Below are 18,316 nucleotides of genomic sequence, written 5' to 3' on the forward strand. Positions count from 1 at the left end.
CCCGATTATTATTTCTTTTTGGGGGGGGGTGGCATGATGAGGAACATGGGGGCCCATCAGAACTAGGGCCCACGGTCTTGTGCAGAGACATATAAAGAGTCCTACACATAAAGAGTGTATCTTGTACATTACCCTACTAATAATGCCCGAATTTATACCAAACTTCTACACTAGTACAAATATTAAATATTACATAAATAATATTAAATAAGGTAGTGTCTCCAAACAATCAATTATAACTTGTCTCCTTCTAGTTGTACTACAGCACTTTTAAAAAATAAATTAACTTAATACATATTTTTTATTTTTTTTCTCCCCATATTTACATTCAATAGAAACACGAAGGGGGGAACATGGGGAATGGGAGGTAACCTTTCTCCTTATGACCCTCATAAGGAGCAGATTCCAGATCGGCCCATCTGAGCTTTCATTTTCTCAAAGGCAGAGTAGGATACCCAGGGCTCGGTTTACACCTATCACCATTTCTAGCCACTGGGGGACCATAGGCAGGCTGGGGGAAACTCATATTAATGTTAAAAAACCTCAGAGTGACATTTTCATGCCATGGGACCTTTAATTATTTTTCTAACTATATGCTCTGGATACAATTTATTCCATTTTTCCTGGACTGTTAGAGTGAGTTTTTCAATTTTTCCAGCACTCTTTCCTCTTAACGTATCCACCCACATCCTGTTTTCAGAACTCAGCTGCACATACCAGATTCATGAAATCACTTCCTGTCTGAAAAATAACTGCTTCATCGAGCTGCAGTTTCAAACACAGCTGCATCCAAACAGACTATCATCTCATCGCTGCTGTAAGTCAAACACTTTTAACTGTTCATGTATTTTTTCATAAGACAACAAAACAAATCTTGTTCTTTTCTCTGTATCTGTCTAACTGTCTGTCTGTCTCTCTCTCTGTCTGCCTGTCTGTCTGTCTCTCTCTCTCTCTCTCTGTATCTGTCTAACTGTCTGTCTGTCTGTCTGTCTGTCTCTCTCTCTCTGTCTTTCTGCCTGTCTGCCTGTCTATCTACTTCAACTCCACTACATCTCAGAGGTACATATGGTACTTTTTACTCCACTACATTAATCTGAAATGTATCTGTCTTTCTGTCTGTGTCTTTCTGTCTTTCTGTCTCTCTCTTTTCTCTATCTTTTCCCTTTGTTGGTTTGCTGGTCTTTTCTATTTTTTTTGGTTCTTTGTTGGGCCGCGTGCTTTCCACTTTATCAGGGAAGCATGTTGGTCCCACGCGGGCAGGTTTTGAGTTGACTCACGCGGCGTAATGCGTTTAAAGTAGCCGCCGCGGTGAGTGTGGAGGAATGTTGTCTTGCTATTGGCGAGGTTGTGGGGCATAAGAGCGTGTTATCTGCCTCCAGAATGAATGGTGCCATTGTGGTGTTTCTTAATAGCGTTGATAAAGTCAATGAAGTAGTCGAACACGGAATAGTCATTGGTGGTGATTTTGTCTCTGTTGATTTGATTTTATTAGGATCCCCATTAGCTGATGCAAAACATCAGCTACTAAATGATTATTCCGGATGATGGTGAGCTAGATATATGACGCTCAATTTTTGAATTGACAACTTTGAATATGTTATTTTTGCCACTACCGCGAAATCAAAGTGTTTTGGTTGCGGTAGAACTGGACATTTAATCCGCAACTGTCCTGACAAAGTTTCAGCCAGGAAAGCAAACGCAGTGAATGGGACCACTAAAGGCGATGGTGGTGCGGATGTTGGGGCGGACATAGTTGAGGAGGTTTTGCCGGGGCCGAGCTCGGCTGTGGCGGTGACGGCTGCGGGTGTTCTCGGTGAGAGTGTGGTTGCGTCGACTTCGCTGCACTGTGAGCACTCAGAGATGATACACACTTTCAGAGGCTAGTGTTGAGGATTTACCGAGCGTGGCACCGGTTTCTGAAGATAAACGCGAACAAATAGAAATTGAGAATAGTTCAGTGACTCTGAAGGGGGTAGGTGGAATGGATGGTGTGGGGAAAGAACTTTTTTTAAAGTACCTTCTAATAAAAGGAAGATAATTGATAAAATGGTTGATGCCAAAAGAAATATAAGGAGTGAAGTGAAGGTGGGTCTTCTGACTCCAGTATGACACTTTCTCAGGGGGATCTTAGTGGTCGGGAGTATGAACTTCATGATATTAAGTTATTCCTTAGATCAACAAAAAATAAAAGAGGTGTGCGTGTGCAGGAATATTTCCCTGATGTTAAGCAGTTTGCTGAAAAGGCATGAAGCCTAATGGCAAAGAGTTGCTTTACTAATAAAGAAGTCTATCGACTTAAGAAAATTGTGAGGAGTCTCAGTACTGATTTAAACAGCAATGTCGGTTAAATTTGAAAGTAGAATGGCTGATGGGTTTTTACCTATTTGGGTGGCTTTTCTTTTCCTTTTTATTATGAGTGAAGTTCATGTAGCTACTTTGAATGTTAATGGGGCAAGAGATTCTAGAACAGGGGTCGGCAACCTTTTTGATATGAAGTGCCCTTTTCAAAATGTCTTGTTTATTAGTGTGCCATGTTAACATCATTTTTTTTATGAAATCACATCAAAATGTAATATCCAGGGAATCTGTAATAATCAGGACCTTGTAATTATTATTATTGTATATTAGTATTATTATTATTATCATTATGGAAACATGGTTTTAGTATGCAGTCCTGATTGGTGGAAAATGGGCTAACAAAAATATCACTGTCAAAGAGCCTGAAGCAAAAAGTTGTGGAAAAGCCCAGCTTTAATGACGAATGGACTGATAAGCAGGTCCTTTATGTCTCATTTTCAATGAAACGATGCTGTGGCAAAATAATAACACAACCAGCATCATTATCAAGAATGAAGTACACAAACATAACGATTGCGTCATTCACGTGCATATTAAGTAGCCACATGTATTTGTTTTGGTCTTATAATGCATCCATATTTACCGCTCCAGCGGAGAGGATGGTTTCTTCAGACAGCTTAAGTTTATAAGAATTTGTCCAAATTTCAAGATCCCTGCAAACTAAGATACAAAAACAGACTACAAACCAACAGCTTTTGCTTTAGCTTGTTTTGTAAAAATTCGCTATTTGCAGAGTAAAGCTGTGTTTGCGTAAAACAGCGCAATGGACAAGAGTGGACTGAGCAGACAGAGCAGATTGAATTATCGCTTTCTACATGTTTATGCCGGTCTACATAGGTGAGTGCACTGATAAGTATTGGCTTTTAACTCACGAAGGTTTAATTGTGGCCACCTTACATTAACAAGACGTTTGTTCATCTGCCCCAGCGGCCGTTGGTAATCCTCTTTGTATTGTTCCCAGTCAGAGATATGAGTCAATCAAGCTACCGTAAATAACAGGTCGCGCACAGGCACCGATTTGTTTTCCTCCGTGGGTGCTCACACGCGCACACCCTTTAAAAAAAAAAAAGTAGTAGTAGTAGTGAAAAATGTTTGCATTTCAGAACCTTAGGAAATAGACAGCGGCCGACACGAACACACACGCCGTAGAAGCTATCTTTCAACTCAGGACAGCGCCACTTCTCACAGATAGGATTGGAGATGAGAAGTTTAATCAGCTTTGTGGGAAATTATAAATCAATGCCACCGACACGACCAATCACACTATGACACCACCTGCAATGTTTAATATTAAAATAATGTAAAAATGAACTGGCAGTCTGGTATACGTGGGTGCTCAATATTTTTCGTGGGTGCTCAAGCTCCGGAGCACCCACGGTATCGGCACCTATGAGGTCGGCAACTGTGAACGTTGTAATTTGGCATGCGGATGAGAGAGTGCTTCAGCATTTCAACCATGATTTCAACACATCAATAACTCTCTTGCACACATATTGCCAGCGTGCCATTGGTTAAGGTGCCGCGTGCCCATGGTGGCACGCGTGCCTAAGGTTGCCAACCCCTGCTCTAGAAAAAGAGCTACTATATATGAAGTAATTAAGCAAAAGAAAATCGATGTTGTTTTATTACAAGAAACTCATAGTGACTTGAAAAATGCTGCCGACTGGGCGAGGGAGTTTGATGGCATCCCTGTGTTAAGCCATAACACTTCAATAAGTGGGGGAGTTGCCATTTTATTCACAAAGAATTTTAGTCCTATCTCTTATGATGTTGATGAAATATTAAAGGTAGGCTTCTAAAAGTAAGAGCTGTTGTTGAAAGTTATGTGTTTATTTTTATTTGTGTATATGTTCCAACTGCACCAGTTGAAAGAATGGTTTTTTTGGACATACTATGTTCAGTACCTACAAAACTGTTGCTCTGAAGACTTCTTTTTCCTAGGTAGTGATTTCAATTGTACTGAGAATAATCTAGATCGGAATCACATGGAGCCTCATCTGGCTTCGCGTAAACGCTTAATTCATATTAGTAAAAAGTATGATTTATGTGATATTTGGAGATCTTTAAATGGTAATGATAGACAGTACACTTGGCTTCACACACGTATGTGTACGTACGTTATAAGGTTTGCAAAGCATGGAGTCTGGGAGGGCCCCAGGAATGGATGGCCTCCCGATTGACTTCTATAAGGCTTTTTGGTTGGAAATGGGTATAGATCTGCTGGAGGTACTGAAGGACGGCTTGTCGGAGGGCGGGTTGCCGTTGAGTTGCCGAAGAGCGGTGATCACTCTTATTCCGAAAAAAGGGGACCTCACAGATATAAAGAACTGGCGCCCTGTCTCGCTTCTTTGCAGTGATTATAAAATACTTTCTAAGGCATTGGGGAACAGATTGGCTGGAGTGTTGGGTCTTGTTATCCATCCGGATCAGACGTACTGTGTCCCTGGTAGATCTATATTTGACAATATTTCTTTAATTCTGAATATTTTTTTATGTCTCTAAATTGTTAAATTTGGACTGTGGCTTGTTATCTTTGGATCAGGAGAAGGCGTTTGACCGAGTAGAGCACTCATATTTGTGGAGTGCTTTAACAGCTTTTGGCAAAAATTTTATAGATATGATTAGGGTACTCTATTGTGACGTTGAGAGTATGCTGAAAATAAATGGTGGCTTATGTGCTCCTTTTCAGGTTCTCAGGGGTATCACACAAGGTTGCCCCTTGTCTGGAATGTTGTATTCTTTGGCTATTGAGCCATTGCTTCAACAGATAAGAGGTCAACTAAGTGGTTTGGTTTTACCGGTTTGTAATAAAAAGATTTGTTTGTCAGCTTATGCCGATGACATTATTGTCATCATCAACAGGCAAAGTGATGTGCAGATTTTATTTAATTGAAGAATTTAGAATGTTGTCTTCTGCCAAGGTTAATTGGAAGAAAAGCGATGCTTTATTGGTAGGACAATGGGCTGATGGTAAACCTTGCCTTCTTGATGGGTTGTGTTGGGGAAATGGGGGTATAAAATATCTAGGAGTTAATCTAGGGGATGACAGTGTGTTACAAAAAAATTGGGAGGGTTTGATGGAGAAAATTAAAGGGCGCTTGGAGAAGTGGAAATGGTTATTACCGAATATGTCCTATAGGGGGAGAACTCTCATTGTCAACAACTTAGTGGCATCTTCACTTTGGCATAGATTGGCATGTGTAGACCCTTCTCCACAGTTTTTAGCGGAAGCTCAAGCTGCTCTTGTGAATTTTTTTTGGGACAAATTGCACTGGATCCCACAGAGTGTTTTATACCTCCCCAAAGATGAGGGTGGGCAAGGTTTGATTAATTTACAAAGTAGAATGGCTGCCTTTCGGTTACAGTTTGTAAAAAGATTACTTGATGGCTCTACAGATTTCAGATGGCGTGCTGTGAGTTGCACTATTTTGCACACTATTGGGGGTTTCGGTCTGGATAAATCCCTCTTTTTAATGGATCCAACCAAATTGGACTTATCCGCCTGCTTTCTATCAAAATCTTTTCAAGGTGTGGAGTTTTTTTCGTGTGCACAAGACTGGGAACTCATATTATCTCCACTGGCTCTGGCAGGAACCACTGATATTTTGGGCCCGTTTGGACATTGCTACTTCCTGTTAAATGCCGGGGTTCAGCACCATTTTTCTGCAATCCAAGGTCTTTACTTTGGGAAATTTGTTGACATTAACTAGGCCTCAATTTGAGAATGTGGATGTCGTATCCAAACATTTACGAATCAGATCTGTTCGTGTATTAACTCGTTTTTTGGTCAAACTTAAAGCATGTTTTACAGTTGAAGAAGAACATTTGTTAAAGGGGTGATAGAATGCAAAACCGATTTTACCCTGTCATAGTTGAATAACGACAGTTTGGTGGGTAAATAGGACATAAATAGAAGCTCAAAGTCCCACTGACACCCCTTTACTATGAAAATTTCATATTTTGAAACTGCCGCTGAAAACGGGCGAATCCCAACAAAGCTGGAAGTTGATGTCAACCTCCCAAAAACCGGAACCTTTGTCAGCCCATGGGTGTATTAAGAGAACGGTCACGCCCCAACATTTACATAAGCTACACAACTGACCTGAGATCAGGTAGTCTTCTGAATCTAGGTTGCGCAGATCTCTGTTATTCGATTACAAAATTCACTTCTGAAACTTTTTTATGCGAGAAATCAATTATGTAAGGCTCAAATATGGGCCGTTTTACGAAAATGGATGGCTAATTGCAAATTTTGTCCGACAGAGTTCAGCGCTGGTGCTGCCTGTGTTGTTGCCTCGCCGCCTGGCCTGCCTTCCTTTACACACCCCGGCCTGCTCTGAGGTACTTGGAGCTCCATCACGACTGGCAGCCCACAGCACTCCATACCCGCTCAAAGTCACCGGTTTTAGGATAATGGACTACTAAACGCTGGTGCTCTGACAGAGCTCCAGGGCCTGCAGCTCCCCTCTTCCTGCTAGCTAAATGCCCTGTGTGTGTGAGTGAGAGCATGGTCAGCGAGCTTGTTACGCCAGCAATCTGTTACCACAGGTTCCAGTTAATCTTTTAATGTGTGTAATTATAATGTGTTGAGTTATTTAAACAAACGATTGGGGAAATAAATGCCGCTTGTCCGCGAGTCTCATTCATAGAGCCTGCGGCTGGATGTAGCTCTATCAATGAGAGCTAGCTCCTCCTAGAATTCCTATGAAATTCACAAATATTCATTAACTTGAAATCGGACACCGTTGTTAGCTTTATAAGACATTTAGGGAGATCTTGTATAAGTGGCGTGATGAAATTCAAACTGTAGATATAGCTAGTTATGCTGACAGACAGCCAAGATTAACTGGAACTGTTGTAAGAGATTGCTGGTGTAACAAGCTTGCTGACGGCGCTATCACTCTCACACACGGGCCATTTAGCTAGCAGGACCTGCAGGCCGGGGTCTGTGGAGGAAGGCAGGCCGTGCAGCAACACAGGCAGCACCGGCAGCTGAACTCCGACACACAGTCTTACCAAATTTGCAATAAGCCATCAATTTTCGTAAAACGTCCCATATTTGAGCTTTATATAGTTGATTTCTCGCTTAAAAAAGTCTCAGAAGTGAATTTAATAACGTAATAACCCGACAAACAATGTATAACTTTGCAATGAGACCTGCTGTCAGTCTCCCATGTGTTTCTATGTAGTTTGCTCAAACCAATCAGTGCGTAGCTCATTCTGAATATTCATGAGCATACCATACTGTATTTGGAAGAAAAGCTAATAAAATAATAAAATAGCATTCGGGCAATTTTCAGCCCAACCAATGTTACATACCCCATTAGGAGACCTTAAGGAACAGTGTAAAATACCCTATATAATCATTCTATCACCCCTTTAAGAGACTTTTCTACAGGGGTTTGTTCTCCTGATGTTGAGGACCCCTTTCCTTGTTTGATTATTAAACCCAATCTTGAAGAGGGTACAGGTTTTTTGCTGAAATCAAGTAAATCTTTGTTTTTGGATTTCTTGTCAAGTGATGGAAAAAAACTGTATAGAGCCTGTGTTTTGGTTTTTAATAAGAAAGTGTTAGAAAAGAGAATCGATACACCATGGCGTTCTGTTTTTAAACTGAGTAATGATGTAAAACCTGAATGGAGATCACTATATAGGCCACCATTGTCTAAAAGGTTTGGTGATATACAATGGAGAATTCTCCATGGTGCCATTGCTGTCAATTCTTTTATTTCAGTGTTGAATCCAGAAGTTGATTCTGCTTGCCCTTTCTGTCCTCAAAGGGAGACTGTTTGAAATGCTTTCGTGCATTGTTTTAGATTAGAACCTTTGTTTATGAGATTAGAAGAATTGTTTTTGAGGTTTGATGAAACGTTTTGTATTGAGACTTTCATCTTGGGTTTTAAGTACTTTCGGAAAAAACGTTTCATCTGTCAATTGTTGAATTTCATTCTAGGGCAAGCAAAAATGAAAACAGAGTGGAACAACAGTGTAGCGATGATGTGAACGTATGTTTTTTAACTTTGATCAAATCTAGAGTCTTGATTGACTTTCGGTTTTATAAAACTATGAGTGATCTTTCAACTTTTAAATTGATATGGTGCAGTCATGGTGCGTTGTGTGCAGTTTGTGAAGGTGATTTGTGTTTTTCTTTTTAGTTTCTGTAGGTGTTTCTGGTGAAGAGATATTGTTAAAATTTATTGTGAAGAGATACTGTTAAAATTGTAAATAAAGTTTTTTTAAAAATCAAAAGTCTCTCTCTCTCTCTGTATCTGTCTGTCTGCCTATATGCCTGTCTGTCTGTCTGTTTCTCTCTTTTTCTGTCTGTCTATCTTTCTGTCCGTGTGTCTGTCCGTCTGTCTGTCTGTCGTCTTCAGAAACCTCCACAGTGTGTCTGTCAGAACAGATGTGCTTCTATTAGAAATTAAAAAAGATTATTAAAAAAGCTGAAGAAGGGCTCAAACTTTCCTTTCCACACATGAACATGACAGCCGGCTCCAGACGTCTGCCTATATGACATAATATAGACATTATAATCAATACCAAATCACCCTCATCCTCTTTCTCCCTCTACAGGTTGAAGACATCATGGCGAGTAAAGAATTAACCTATCGCGAGTGCACCATTGAGATTGAGAATAAGTGCCCTGAGTTCACCCTGTGTAACCCACAGTGAGTATATATTTAACGTTTTACCAATATGTGTCTTTTCCTTACAAGATCAGGCTGTTCTCGTGAAGCACTCTTACATATATCTCTGAAAATCAAAACTCTGTAATTCAAGTTCAAGTTCAGGTTAATTTATTGTCCCCCAATGGGGCAATTTGTTGTGCAGTAGATAGTATACTACAAATCGCACACAATCACACACACAATACAGAGATTGCCTACCTTGCAGGCATAGTAAAAAACAGTAAACAATCAATAAATAGTAAGTGAATAAGTTATCTATGGTTCTTTATAGAATTAAGAAGTAGAATGGCTGCAGTTTTAAAAGAGTGTTCTCTTGGTTCTGAGTTTTGGGAGTAAGTAGTAAGTAGCCTAGTAAGTTTAGTTTAGTTTAATTTTTTTTTTCCGGTCATCTGTAACTCACAACAGTCAAACATACATAGAGACAACAAACAAACAAGACCGAAAAGGTGTAGGCTGAAGCTTATTGCACCTACCCTTTTACATAAAAGTATATTTTTCTGGTTGATTGTGTTACACTTTTTCAAGTCAATTTCTAATCAAGTAAAATCACAGCTCATACAGAAGTATGAGGGATTGATATAATAAATGTAAAGAATTTGTATTAAGAATATATTTGGTTTAATTCAGAATAGCTATAGATTTTGATATTTGTTGATATTATGTGGTTTCCAGCATAATTTGTGATCAAGGACAACTCCCAGAAATGTGTTAACCAGTACTCTTTCTATTTCAATATTGTTGTCCAAATATGTATTTCGTTTTATTTATGTTCAAAGACAGCTTGTTAAGATTAAACCATCATTTGAAAGCATCAAGTTCGGTTTCCGCTGTATCCAAAAGCTGCTCAAGGTTTTTGCCAGAACAAAACAAATTGGTGTCATCAGCAAACAAAACCACATTTAATATTTTAGACACATTACAAATGTCATTTATGTACAATAGAAACAATTTAGGACCCAGCACTGATCCGTGTGGGACCCTACATGTAACCTTCAATAATTCTGACTTGCAGTTGTTTAATATAATTGTTTAATAATAATTTAATCTATTTTCCAGGTAACTACTGAGCCATCGATGTGCTACTCCCCTAATCCCACATTTTTCCAGTTTGTTCAATAATAGTTTATGGTTAATTGTATCAAAGGCTTTTGTTAAATCTATGAAAATGCATACAGTGAATTCCTCCTTATCCATGTCTGTAGATATTTGTTCTATTAGCTCCACCACTGCCATCGTAGTTGACCGGTTTGATCTGAAGCCATATTGATGTTCACTCAGTAGATTATGTTTTTCTATAAACTAATCGAATCTATGGATAAAAAGCTTTTCTGATATTTTTGAGAACTGTGGAATAAGAGAAATCGGTCTGTAGTTTAAGAAAAGGTGCTTATCTCCATTTTTGTAGATGGGAATGACTTTTGCAATTTTCATTTGATTTGGAAATGCCTTTTTGTAATGATTGATTAAAGATATGAGTCAGGGGTTTGGCTATACTATGTACAATGTTTTTAATTAAAGCCATGTCAATACAATCACTATCATATATATATATATATATATATATATATATATATATATATATATATATATATATATATATATATATATAATATTTCTTATTCTTGAAGTTATTTACCATGTCAATTAACTCTATTTCCTCAGTTCTCCTCAAGAAAATGGTATTGGCCTTTAATTTAATAATATTGTCGTTTATATCCTCTGTTATTACTGGATCTGGGGCCTGTTTCACAAAACCAAGATAAGGGATTAAGCCGGGATTTCCTGGTTATCCTGGATGAATTAAGCCTTGACTCGGTTTCACGAAAGCAGAGGCACATAAATCACCATGGAGATTTATTCTGTGCAGCTAGCCTGGTCCTGACCAGGCTAACAGTCAGGATTTATTTAATCCTGGAACCTTTTCTGTTCACTCAGCAGTGGTTTTACCCTTTTGTTATCATCCTGGATTAAAATACAACAGGTGCATATTGCTGTTCATTTAAGTACTGTTATTATTTAAAGTTGTGACCATTATTTTTTTTTTATAATTATAAATTTGTCATTGTTACTGTTATATTGCTGTATGAAGACTGCTGTTCATATTGTTGTAAAAAGTTTGATGAATATATTATGGCAGTTGTTGAGATAATTAGAAAAGGCTGATCAAATTTCAAATGAGTTTTAAATGAAGTCTGTTACTAAGGGCAATACATACAATGCTGTACATTTCTATAGTTCCCCAATGCACCTTAAATTATTTTAGTTTATCATTTCTTTTTTTATTCTTTAACAATAAGGATCATGTTTGTTCTGCTTCCATGTGCATTGTATTTGGCATTCTTAGCACACAATTTGTGTTGTCCAGTAAACTGGGACTATAATTTGGGAGGATTGTACAATTTTAAGAACATATCCTAACTGTACAATCCTCCCAAATTATAGACTTAGTTCACTGGATCAGTAACTATCTAGTGATGTAGGCTACTGTACATTCATGTAACAAAAGAGAGAGGACACCTTAATGGTTTTTGATCTTATATTTTGCCTGGGGGGAAAGAACTGATGAATATACTCTGTTCCATTCATGTTTATAGTGTGCATGGAATTTATCACTTTATTATCTTTATAGTTTCTAGATTTTACAGTTCAATTTCTTCAGTGTATTTATTTTCTATGTCCATCTATACCAGGGAGCAAGGCATATAATATGTAGAGAAGGAAACTCGTCCTCTATAAAAAATAAAAAAACGCGAGAAAAAGCGTGACAGATAATAGCGGACAGACTAAATGATAGTCTAAAAATATACATTTATGAACTGCTGCTCTTAAATGAAACCATTCAATGTGTCACTTGTCATTTGCAAAAACGAACACCTGTACACTTTGCATTAAAAGCGAGTAGTGGAAGTTAATATGACTTAGGAAATAAATATTTTAGCCAGTGAGAGAGAGGGAGGAACAGAGTGAAAGAGATATTTACGCTTTATATTCTTGCGTTATAGAAAATGGATCTTCATGGTAAATTTCCTGAGTAACATTATCTTCTGCTTACTTTTAAGGCAAAGCGTACAATTGTTAATTTGTGCAAATGATTAGTAGCCTAATCATTGAATGGTAGGATTATGAGGGTTTCCATTCAGAGCAGTGGTCAGTTAATGTATATATTTAGGCTGCTTACACATTCAGTCGGTCCGTGATCGTCTGCTAAGCTTTCTCTCGCTGTTTCAGTACAGCGGCCGTGTTATTTTCTTTTTATTCAAATTATGTGTTTCACGTCATCATACTTCCACAAGAAGCTGCTGCTCACTCTGTATAAAGTAGCCTATGTACAATGCGTATTCTCCATTTTGGCATCAGTAAATCTGTGCTCGACCTCGCGGTCTTTTGAGGAAATCCGTGGATGCGCATCTATCTGAATTAGTTCAGCCTGACTCGACCTATTCGCTCCTCCTCAGCCTGACTCGACCTAGTCTCTCCTCCTCAGCCTGACTCGACCTAGTCTCTCCTCCTCAGCCTGACTCGACCTAGTCGCTCCTCCTCAGCCTGGCTTGGCTTTCGTGAAACGCACCAAGCCAGGATGCACAGATTAGACTAGGTCAAGCCTCGCTTTATCAGTTATCCTGGATTTATATATTCTGCTTTTGTGAAACAGGCCCCAGGAATTTGTTTTGCTAAATTATAGTCAACATTCACAAAATGGTCATTGAAATCATTAGCAGTTTCCTTTGTGTCAGTAATCACTGATTGGTTGTTTTAATTAAAATATTCAGGGTAATCTGATTTCCCAGTACCTTTTTTGATTATGTTGTTTAGCACCTTCCATGTGCCCTGCGTGTCATTTCTATACTGTACTAATTGTTTGTTGAAGTAATCTTTTTTATTTGTTCTCAATATACTAGTCAATTTATTTTTATATTTGTTATATTTGTTTTCTGCTTCCTTTGTTCTAATTTGTAGAAACTGCTTGTACAATATATTTTTCTTTTTACAAGCATTTTCTAGTCCCCTAATCCAGGGTTTATCTTCATATTTATTTGTCCTTAGTTGTTGTAAAGGGCAACTTTTGTCATACAGAGTGGAAAATAATGACATGAATTCATAATTCGTAAAGATGTTGTCAATTAAAGTTGCACTGTCAGTTGTTATTGTTGTTGGCCTCAAGATTGTAGGTAGTAGACCTATATTGTACATTGTGTCGATGAAATCTCTGCTAGGTTTGTGCTCCTTCATCCTTCACAAGTCTACATTAAAGTCTCCACATACAAAGGTCATCTTGTTATTATGTCTGTTATCATACATGTGAACCATTTTCTCAGTAAAAGTAACTAGACAAGATCCAGGTGTTCTATAGATGCAGCTTATTAATATATTCTTTGTTCTCCACTTCTATTTCTACAGTAACACATTCCATGATATTTTCCATTTTTGTTGACATTTCCATTACTTATTTACACCTAAGTTTGTTGTTCACAAATAGTGCAACACCACCTCCATTTTTATATTCTCTATTAGTTGAAAGCCCTGTAGTTCTACATCTGCTTCTTTCTCAGTTGTAAGCCAAGTCTCAGATACTGCAATTACACTAAACATTGAAATGTTTTTTCAAGTAGTCTTTCATTTTAAAGGAGTTTAAAGCGTGATCCAGATGGCAACATCTGAACTTCAGCCTGTAAGGGATGAGACGTATCTGACCGGATAGATTCAGCCTGTAAGGGATGAGAACTATGTGACAGGATAGATTCAGCCTGTAAGGGATGAGAACTATGTGACAGGATAGATTCAGCCTGTAAGGGATTAGAACTATCTGACCGGATAGATTCAGCCTGTAAGGGATTAGAACTATCTGACCGGATAGATTCAGCCTGTAAGGGATGAGAACTATGTGACAGGATAGATTCAGCCTGTAAGGGATTAGAACTATCTGACAGGATAGATTCAGCCTGTAAGGGATGAGAACTATGTGACAGGATAGATTCAGCCTGTAAGGGATGAGAACTATGTGACAGGATAGATTCAGCCTGTAAGGGATTAGAACTATCTGACAGGATAGATTCAGCCTGTAAGGGATGAGAACTATGTGACAGGATAGATTCAGCCTGTAAGGGAGTAGAATTATCTGACAGGATAGATTCAGCCTGTAAGGGATGAGAACTATGTGACAGGATAGATTCAGCCCTTCTTACCAGCTGCTTCTGATAAAGTTCCTCCAGGCCTTTCTGCTTAGAACCTTTTATGGGGACAGCTTTGTGGGGCCAATATGCTGGACCCCACAAGTTTCTCAACTAAATTTAATGTAAAGAAGCTAAACTAAACATGACCGGCCGGCGGTCACCTAATTTTGTAGAATATCAAAAGAACTGTTGTGCGTAAGTTTCCGTACGATATTTCTCAAACCCCTTCATGAGAAAGTGTTGCAAGATGGGAGAAATGGGAGCTTTGGAGCTGCTAACAGACGTATTTTCTTTCTTATAGTAAAGCTAAGCTAACAGTCCCCCCCCCCCCCCCGGTCCAGTCTTTGTGCTAATGCTGCGTTCCAGGCAACCCGTAACCCGTGTTTTCACAACCTTCTACCCGTGAAAGTCAAACCCGTAACTTACTCCCCGTGAACTTGTACCAGATGGTTGTACACCCAGTTACAGTTTTTGACGTCAAACACACAAAGACAACAATGGCGACCCCTGTTGATGCTGTACAGACGCCGGCAATTAACGGTGAGAAATAGAAATAAATAGACATAAATAAGCAACGTAAACTCATTCTGCACATTGTAATCAAAACAATACACATACGATTGTGTACTACTACAGGTTATGTTTATTAAATGAAGCCCAAAATATGTCGACGACTAGAAATCGCTAGTATCAGCTAGCGCTAGCTAACGTCAACGGTAGGTAGCCGCTAGCCAACTTTGTCGTGACTGCCTGGAACGCTACCAAGTTGTGAGTCATGACTTGAAGTCGTAACTTACGGGCTAAAAATTGTGTCTGGAACGCAGCATAAGCTAGGCTAAACATGTCCTGGACTTATCTCTGGATGCTCCATCTGGAACATGTCAAAGTGTTTCAGTGACTAACTCCGAGGTTTTTTTTCTTTCTTGTGTCACCAGGTTGTACACTAAAAGTGGTTTCTGTAAGAGTCCTCTGCCGCCAACACTTGGCCCGTCTGAATCCGGCAAAGCTCAGTTCAACAAGACTTCTTTCTCGGCACGTGGAGCTGTTGGAGTCTTCACTTACGATATCCAGAATGAGTCCAAAGAGGAATGCCTTGAAAAAGTGGCTGTCATGTTCTCTGTCCCTTATGACTACATCATGTACTCGAACATGTATGCAGTGGGAGCCTTCGACAATAATAGAAAGGGTGATGAAATCCTTTTTGAAGAGATGTGTAACAACACCAACCCACAGTCAGGGTTTGTCAGAGGTAAAGCTAAAGACTCCCAAAGTCTGACTCACAAAGGTGAACATGTTACCGTCCGAGCTACCATGTCAAACAGTGCCACATCTGTCGTCAAGGTACAGGTGTGCATCAAATGAAATATGAAGCATCACAGAAAACAGTGAGCTTGGTGAGGAAATATTCACTTAAATTGACAAAAAGTGTATTAGATTAAAATCACATCTAACATCTTACTATACCTTTTAAACCATGTAAACCTATTCTGGTATAACCTCTAAATACAATTATGAACCTTAAAAAAGGAGCATAACATGCGGTCATTAACTCAAAAGATTAATCAACTTTCATTTCATAATGTCAATTTTTTCTCGACATTAGTTTATCTTTATAAATCTGAATCTGTGTATGAACTTTTGTCTCTGTTTGCATTGCAGAAAATAAATTCTGAACTTCAACAACATGGTCTGAGATTTATTTCTTAAATACAAAAGGTTTTCAAGAAATTAATCTACTGTGAGTCGAACAAAACTATGGAACCCGGAGATCACGTTAACGACGAATCGCATGGCTGCTCGAGGCTAAAGCTCCTCGCCCCATCTCCGCATTTTCTTTAAAAACCAGGTCTATTCTTTTTTATTCCACGTCATTCGTTTCATTTGTCACCACGGTAACTTAGTGGAATGCCTGCAAGAGCGAAAAAGCAGGCCTCGCCATAAGCAGAGTTTGACATTTGAGCCAGGGGGGGCAATAAAAAATACAACTCATTGTAGCAGCTGAGACCTGGCCTACCACTTGGGGAACACAGCACCAGCACATATGGACAAAACAAGCATGCTAAATAAACATATATGTTTATTTTTAAAGCAGATTTGAAATTACATTGTAACAATTTAACAATCCGACCTTATGAAATCAAATGTCTTGGAATGCAATAGACAGACGGTGGCAGAATGCCCCGACACTTACATTCAACTAAGTGTTGGACCTACAGTTTGTCGAGATGCCTTTTCAAACGCAGAAACGAAGCACAATCACACCATAAAATGTTAAGACACGTTACGAAAAAAGATCCGTATTTTGCCGTAATCCTATGACAGAAAAAAAAAAGGTAATCTACAGTGATCAGTAGATCCACCTCGCCGTTTAAACAATGTGGAATAAAAAGTATAGTATAATATATAGGTCCAAATCTACACAAAACGCGCAATCAATTAGTAAGCTGACAGCAAATTTATATACATGGCATTTAGGCAACCTTTATTGCAACGTTGGCACGGTAAATTGTCCAGACTAGTGCAACAGTAATTTCCGTTTTTTGCATCCTGCATATCGACAATGGTCTCAGGTGAGAGCCAAAGCCCTGAATTTTTTTTTTTATAATAAAGCAGCAGGCCTATATGAAATCGGATGTATTACCTACCACCATTTAGTTATTTTGTGTTATTTTAATTATTTATAAAAGCAGTGCTCCCCCTGCCCCCCCGCAAACTCCTTGTATGGGCCTCGCTGCTGTTTAACCGAGCACAGCACTCTGCCAACTCTGCTAACATGGCGACGGCTAGTGGGGATTCTGATGCTAACGCGGACCTACGCATGGAGCAGGCTATGACCAGGGTCCTGGAAAAGCAACAATGCGAAACTATATGTATGAGCTTGGGAGCAGAGTTATGAGGAGTATTTGATTAGACTGCATTTTATAATCTTTGTCTACTACTCCTACATGGCTGATTTGTTTTTCATACATACATTTAAGAACTTAATAGATGGTTGGGATCAAGGTTATTATAGTTTTGCATTTTTCATTAGTTTTTATTTTTATTTCGTTTTGACTTTTTGTTTTCAAATTCAGTTTAGTTTTAATTAGTTTTTAAAGCGGGTTTGCTAGTTTAGTTTATTCAGAAAAAGTATTGTGTAATAATAACTCAACAAAAACATCATACAATTTTAGAAATACTATTCATAATGTATTCAACAATAACACCTATACATAAAAAGTAGCCTACATATGGTCACAAATATGTAAACAGTCTGCACAAGAGGCCGCAGTAAGTGCAAAATGTGTTAGTGACGTGTGCCAGGAAAAAAAACTAAATAGCCAACAAATTAAAAAAGACATACATGAATAGGTGTTTTGAACTTTGGTTCGAGTAAAGTGGCAAACTTTTTGAAGTCAATTGACTCACACAGTTGTGTAGACATCCCAGTATCAATCCACATATTAACCCACGCTTTTAGCGTATGTACTAACCAGCAGCTATCGGGTCGCCGGTGAAAGCCCTCCTGTAGTGTTCTCTGTCCTGCGGTTGTCTCTGTAATGCTGCCTGGCCCTCCATGCCCTGTACCGGAGTTAGCTTCTGTTTCGGGGAAAGGGGGCTTTACGTTCTCCTTAAGGTAAGCTAGGTTAGCCTCCTAGCTTGTGTGCGCTTCTCAAATGTACTTTCAAATTTGTGAGATTTTCCCCTGTAATAAATTGTCCACATATTTTACCACCTTCCACTGCAAGGCACTTGGTTTTATCTCACACAGTCATAATCAAATAGGACTGTAGCTTTCTTCCAACTTTCTGTACCGCCATGATGCCAGGCGAGGGGCAGTGGCACGGACATGTTCTGTTCAATTTGACGTGAAATGTCGGAATTTCTGGGTTCCCAGTCGGAAACTATACATGTCTACGGGAAATGTCATGGTCGGAAAGAAATAACGTTATTTGCTCTATGAAAGACATTGATTCGTTATTTCGTTTGTTTTCGTTAAAGATTATAACCTTGGTTGGGACTTAGTTTTAAGTTTTTTTTTTGTAAAATTGTTCATGTTTAACATGGGAAAGCGTTAGACCTGTTTCAGTTAATCTTTGAATTTAGACAGGAGGGGCA

The 18,316-nt window shown here is 38.8% G+C and overlaps 1 protein-coding gene across 1 annotated transcript; it reads left to right on the forward strand.

Moving 5' to 3' along the window:
- Window positions 1-1,024: 1,024 nt before the first annotated feature.
- On the forward strand, window positions 1,025-15,898 carry LOC114569210 (DELTA-thalatoxin-Avl1a). The gene is made up of 3 exons (XM_028599013.1): window positions 1,025-1,059; window positions 8,932-9,026; window positions 15,154-15,898. Exons 2-3 carry the CDS (start codon window positions 8,944-8,946, stop codon window positions 15,578-15,580), a joined length of 510 nt encoding a protein of 169 aa, XP_028454814.1. The 5' UTR covers window positions 1,025-1,059; window positions 8,932-8,943; the 3' UTR covers window positions 15,581-15,898.
- The last annotated feature ends 2,418 nt before the right edge of the window (window positions 15,899-18,316 follow it).

Source organism: Perca flavescens, chromosome 15 (genome assembly GCF_004354835.1).
Source record: "Perca flavescens isolate YP-PL-M2 chromosome 15, PFLA_1.0, whole genome shotgun sequence".
Taxonomy (NCBI): Eukaryota; Metazoa; Chordata; class Actinopteri; order Perciformes; family Percidae; genus Perca; species Perca flavescens.

Bases quoted from the DNA above. Each gene is read 5' to 3' on its own strand.
- LOC114569210 (XM_028599013.1), top strand. From the start codon at position 8,944: ATGGCGAGTAAAGAATTAACCTATCGCGAGTGCACCATTGAGATTGAG. The intron at 9,027-15,153 runs GTGAGTATATAT...TTGTGTCACCAG, and splicing joins TTCACCCTGTGTAACCCACA to GTTGTACACTAAAAGTGGTT.